We start from the raw sequence: 6084 nt of genomic DNA on the forward strand, positions 1-6084 counted from the left end.
GCACACACACACACACACACACACACATAATTTGGCTCCAGGAAGGCACTAAGTTGCTGTCCCATGAATCCCACATCCTCAGATGAGCCTTCTCCTGGTCCATGCTCTTACCTCCTAGTCTGTTAATTTTGACTGAGACATCGCCTGAGCATTCTGCTCTCTGCTCATCTTCATAAAGGTAAGGCAGCGCCTGCTGTGTGTCAGGCTTTATACAAGGTGTGCTGTGCACACTATCTCACAACCATGCAAGGAGGGAAATGTGAATATCTCCATTTTACAGAAAGAAACGAGAAACAAAAGGAACTCCACAATCACACAGTAAAGGGCAGAGCCATGATGTCAACGAGAGCCTCTTAAACTGCCCAGTGGCAACATCATCCTCCCTCAAAGGTAAAGTCCAAAGTCATCTGCTTATCTCTGACTAGAAACAAACACACATCACCCGTAAAGAAACATACACACTTACAAAGCAACCGGATGGACACATAGCTCCAGCCCCCACAGCTCAGGAGACAACATGCTTGTGCCCATCTGTGTGGATGAAATATTTTATTTTAGAAATAAGCTCTAAACTTCCGATCCTTTCCACTGTTCCTTTTTTCATTTCTGAACTTGATAAATAGTATCCACTTATATAAGGCTGAGAAAGCGTGACAGAAAAGCAAGTTACTTTATTAAATGCTTTCCATGAATCCTTTGGCAGCTGCAGCCACCTACCACTGAGAGCTACAGCCACTGTGATAGGGGAGGCCAATGCTGATCACATAAACATTAGCTTCATTTGTAATTCTTGGACTGTGTGGAAGTGTGATTTCAAAATGATATACATTACACAAGGAAAATGTATCATGCTGTAAAGAGAAAATTATGATTAGCTAGCCATATCTATATCTATTTCAAAAGTGAGCCCGTATTTTCACTCACGCTTTAATCCAACTATCCTTAAAGGAAGTTTTAGAGATTCTTCCTGATTTGAGTACTGTTTTCAGAGCACCAGCTGACTGGGTGATTCTTGTTTGTGGGACACAGTCCCCTATTCTGCTCTGCTCTCTCCCAAGCTCTGATTGCCTGTTTTAGGGGACAGGCAGCCATGGCCTCTAATCTCCTGTTCTCCCAAGCAAGGCTTCTCCTTTCCTCCCCCTGAAAACGTGTAAGTCATTTCTTCCAGGCAAGACATTAGGGAACTCCAGGCAACACTGGGCAAGACGGAATAAATGATCAGGATCATGAATTAAAAACAAATAGACCAGTGCATTCTTGACTCTCAAAAAAAATCATATACCTAAGATGGGTGGGTGGTATAGTAGAATCATGTTAAAAGAAGATAAAATGTAAAAGATAAACAGATAAATGTAAAATATTTGTAAAATGTTCAAAAACTATAGTTATCATAATTATTAGAGATTGCATAATATGGGAAGTCTTTACCTTTTTGTGTATTATGTGTAAGAAAAATAATCAGATGACTAGCAACCAGTCACAGATAATTTGGGAGATATTTAAAATGTTTGGTGGCTATGACTATATGCATATCCATCACTGGATGTTCATTTTGGATGGTAAGTAACATATTCTATTATGGTTTTGTTTTGCTTTTAACACTCATGAATCACATAACATCTGCATTGAAGAGGCCTGGATTTCACTTATCACTTCCCTTAAAATGTCTCTTATAGGGAAAAATCTGTAACCATTAGATTAAACACAATAGCAGTTAATTTTTAACATCTATCATTAAGTAAAAAGACTAGGAATTTCGGTGCAGGAAAATTTCAACATTAGCGTTAGAGAAATGAGTTTAAAGGAAAATATGTAAGCTTCTGCAAAGGCTTAGCTTTGAAGGCTGCCTTTTCCAGATATAAAAATAGATGGCTAAAATGTAAAATCGATTCTAATGGCAAGTAGACCTTTGCACTTACTATGTGCAGGAAAGAAACCTGAATATTTGACTTAGTAGCACCTTGGGAGTAGGCAGACCTGAAAACCCTCCAATAACCTTGGAAATCTCCACTTTTTGCAGAAAAGAATCAAAATGGTCAAATAAGGTGGCATATCTGCTCAGCCCGCTTTCATCCCTGTAAGTAAGTATCATGATTAGAAGATGTCAATAATTTTCTAGAATGCAGGTTATCTGTTTTAAGCACCCAACACATGAAAGGGTCACTAGGGTGAGGTCTCCCAGAGAGCTCAGGCCCTCTTCCAGCCAGAGGCCAGTTCACCTCCTCTGTTTTCTCCTGGATGAGGCTTTTCCTAGGGCATGGGAAAGCAACAGGTTCCAGTCTGAGCAAGTGGGACCACTACCTTCTAAACCCCCACACCCTCATACTCACACTCACACATACTCCTAACACATGTGCACACTCACACTTATGCACTCAAACTCACGTTCACACAAACTCTTACACAGTCATGCACACACACCCAGGTTAGTCTCCCTGAACCCAGAGAGGTGTGGGAGTCCTGAAGAATGAGCTGGACAAGGAAGGCAGCCCCAGAATCTCCTGGGCAGACTCAGCTGTCCCCCAGGGAGGAGGCAGTTTGCGTGTTGGCCAAGGTTACTATCTTGTCGCCCCTGGAATCCCAGCTCCTCCCAAGAAAGTCCAGGATCAAAGTGGACTCAGGCAGCCAGAGCCCCCAGCCTGCCCTGGGGTACAAGCCAGCCAGCAGGAGGTGAACAGTGTGCTGGCACCACAGAAGAAGCTGTGTGGGGGTCCCAGTGGGGAGAGGCAGGGCTGAGTCCAGACCCCAGTCCCTCACCTCCACCCTGACTGCAGAGTCACTTGCCCCACACCCCTGTGCCCAGCAACCCAAGCTGGGAATGTTATGAGCCAGGTCAGCTCCTCTTGGGAGGGCAGAGTACTACAGCCCTACTGAAGGAGTTTGGAGCATAGGCCACCACCCTTTAGTAGGACTGCCAGGACCCCAACCCCAGCGGCTGCGGGGCTTGGAGGCAGGTAAGGGAGCCCAACTTGCAAAAGCCTATGCTCAGGGCGAGGTCGCAGGCAATCGCTGCTGGAACGTCATTCCGCCACTGGTGCAAGTCACAGAGTGGACCAAGCGGGCTGCAGGGAACCACCTGCCTAACTCTTCCAACAGTCACAGTGAGCTGCTGTCCCTTGGAGAGGGAGACGGGGGATGGGGAAGAGGGTGTCCATCCTCCAGGAACAGTGGGGAGGAGACACCGATAGAGGGACTGGGACGGAGGAGAGCAGCCTTTAACCTTAGTGCCACACCCCAGGACCCTCCCCCAGCCCCCAGTCTGCATTGAGGATCACAAATCACGCCTCTTGCTAAAAGCCCCTTGTTAACTCGGTCACTAGCTTCCAAACTTCACAAATAGTAAATGTGCCAGGCACAGTGCCAAATGCTTAGGATACAGAGATGATCCCTGAACAGTGACATCCTCTGTAAGGCACCTGAAGAATCCCTTTCCCAAATCGCTTTTCAAGCTGGCAGGGAGAGAGGTACATATCTGCTTTGTGGAAGCTTAGCTCTTTTTCTGTGCGAGTGAGATTAGACCCCTGTAAAATGGAGACTCAAACTGCAAAGTAGAGAAGGAGGCCAGCATCCACCCGCGGGTCCCTCCTGCTGCCCGGGGAACCCGCCTGGCCACACCTTCTTTCCACTCGGAGCGCCTTTCTGGGTTTTCCGATGAGGTTTGTAGAAAAGACATCTCCTAGATTCTCCACTCACGAAGTGTGTCACAAAAACTCTCCCGGTAACTGTCCCGACCCTCACCAATCATACTAGAGCCCTCATTCGATTGCTTGCACAAAGAAAACATTTAACACAGGTGTGATCAACCTCTGGCAAGATGCCGAGTCATCAGCCTCGGTCAAGATGCAAAAAGGTGGCCTCTTCTGCGAAGGTCACGCCCTCTGTAAATGCAGTTACTACTTGGTGAAAGCGCTCTACTTCCTAGCTCTTGTTGGTGAGAGTGAGAGCAAGGCGCCAGGGTCCGTCATTCTTAGGCGAGGAATTCAATGTCACAGGCACGCACTGCCAGTTTGAGGAGAAGCCAGACACCGTCCGACTCCCAGAACGCAGCACCCAGTTGCTTTGCACGCCAGGCCAGTGCTGGGGAAACGGTGCAATGCTTGTCTGGGCGTCAAGGAGGCTTCCCTGCGGTCCTCCCTGAGCCCTTGCCAGTCCCAAGGAGTTCCAACCCTGCTTTCTAACCCTTTAAAATCTGGAGAGGGCGGTCGCTGGGAGGCGGGACTAGGTGTTGGGGGGTCTATAGCCTTAGTATCCACCACTTTTGTAGTAGGGACTTTTGCGGAGGTTTAAAACAATAAGTAAGAAACATCAAGGCGTGTCTCGTGTCTCCCCGCACCTCGTCCCTCTTTTTCTCTTTTGAATGACCGGAGTCCTTCACTTCTTCCTTCGTGGTTGCTGGGATTTGGGGTCTGGGAGACATGGCCTCTGGGCCGTCAGGACGCACAGCAGGCTGTGCTTCTGCAGGGTCAGTGGGGCGAGGGGCGCAGGTAGGAGCCTGACTGTCCCTACGATGGGGACGCATTCGCCTTCCAGCCACAGCAGTGGCCATCCTTAGTGCACAAGTCAGTACTCCACGAAAGAAAATCCACGTGTAACCAAATTCAACATAAACAGTTTCCAGCACATGCCCATCCCGCGCATCCGGTTAAGAGGTACCCCGATCGCGCGCCCGAGTGGGAAGTGCGAGAGCCAGGCTGTGCACCAGGGACAGCGCGCGTCTGACGCCGCCGGCCTCGCGAACCGAACCCCAGAGCACCAGAGCCCTTCGCTTTGTTAGGAAGTCCCCCACCCAGGCGCCCCCCTCGTCCTCCTCAAGTGCCCTCGGAGAGCGGACCCGACTCACCTACTGCCAGGCAGATGGGCAGCAGCAGCCTGAAGATGAGCCCGCACACCACTTCCGAGGCCATCGCGTCGTCCGGCGAGTCGGGGCAGAAGGGCGAGGCTGAGGGTCGCTAGGGGTGGGGGGACGCCAGGCCCATGCCCGTCTACGGTCTCTCGCCGCCGGCAGCTCGCAGCCACCCGAGCATCGCCTCGGCGCGGGCCGCGGCTCTCTCCGCCCCGAGGTCGCGCTCCCGGGGCTCTTGGCCGCCCCTCTCCCACCGGGCTCTGGGTAGCCCCTCACCAGGCTCTCGGCGGCCACCTAGCCCGGCGCCCGGCCCCCTGTGCCCGGCCCATGAAGTGTGAATCCTGGATCCGGCAGCGGCGGCGGGTTCTTCGGGGGTAGCTGGTGCCGGGGTCTTGGAGAGGGACGCTTTGGCAGGGTCCTGGGAGGCGGCGCGGCGAGCAAAGCGGGCAAGAAGGGCGAGCTGCGCTACCGCCCGGCTCCCGGGGCGTCGTTCGGGGGCGGCCGCGGAGTTTTCTATTTGGAAGCCCCTCAGAAGCCGCCGCGTCTCCTTCGCCCGGCCTCGTCTCCGCTGCCCACACGGGCTGCCGCGCTCCGGCCTCGGCCCCGGCTCTCGGAGCTGCTCTCGGAGTCTCGCCCTCCAGCCCCCGGGCGGCCCGCGGCGGATCCCCGAGCGGCAGCGCAGCTCAGCCCCTGCGCCCCCCAGCTTCGGGCCGGGGAGACCGGGGTGGGAGCTGCCAGGCGCGCAGAACCATCCCCGCCGCCGCGGGGCTCGCCGTGTGGCTCCGCTCCACCCGCGGCGCTGCGAGTCCCGTCCTCACTCGAAGGAACGGCGCGAGCGCGGGCAGCAATGGAGACCAGAGCGCATATCGGGTGAGCGGGTCTCCCACTCCCTCCTCCACCGCCTCACTGTAAAACTCCAGAGAAAACCAGCGCCGTCCCGTCGCCCAGCGCGACCCCGGCCCGCCGCCTCCCTGCCTCGCCCTCACCGCGCAGCCGGGCTCCCCAGCGGCGCGCGCTTCTCCACCTTCAATGAAACTTTGGAAGCCCTCACTCGGGGACGGGCGTGTTCCCCGGCCAATGGGAGGGCGGCTCCGGGGCCTGCGCGCGCCGAGCCCGCCCCCGAGCGGCCGGGGAAGTGCGAGCCTCGCACCGGCGCGGAGGGCGAGCCCCCGCCCGCGGCTCCCGCGCCTGGGAGACACCCGGCCTGGCCTGCCCGGTGGGCTGCGCGCCTTGGCTCGCCC

General features: G+C 53.9%; 1 protein-coding gene across 1 annotated transcript in view; it reads right to left on the minus strand.

Moving 5' to 3' along the window:
* Nucleotides 1-4915, minus strand: part of PIEZO2 (piezo type mechanosensitive ion channel component 2) — a 299082-nt gene extending 294167 nt beyond the window's left edge. Inside the window, exon 1 of the mRNA XM_017868803.1 lies at nucleotides 4841-4915. Coding sequence (XP_017724292.1) covers nucleotides 4841-4904 — 64 coding nt within the window. The 5' untranslated portion in view covers nucleotides 4905-4915. The remainder of the gene's footprint in view (nucleotides 1-4840) is intronic.
* Between the last annotated feature and the right edge of the window lie 1169 nt (nucleotides 4916-6084).

The sequence above is a fragment of the Rhinopithecus bieti genome, unplaced genomic scaffold (assembly GCF_001698545.2).
Source record: "Rhinopithecus bieti isolate Rb0 unplaced genomic scaffold, ASM169854v2 scaffold_4654, whole genome shotgun sequence".
In the NCBI taxonomy this organism is placed as follows: Eukaryota; Metazoa; Chordata; class Mammalia; order Primates; family Cercopithecidae; genus Rhinopithecus; species Rhinopithecus bieti.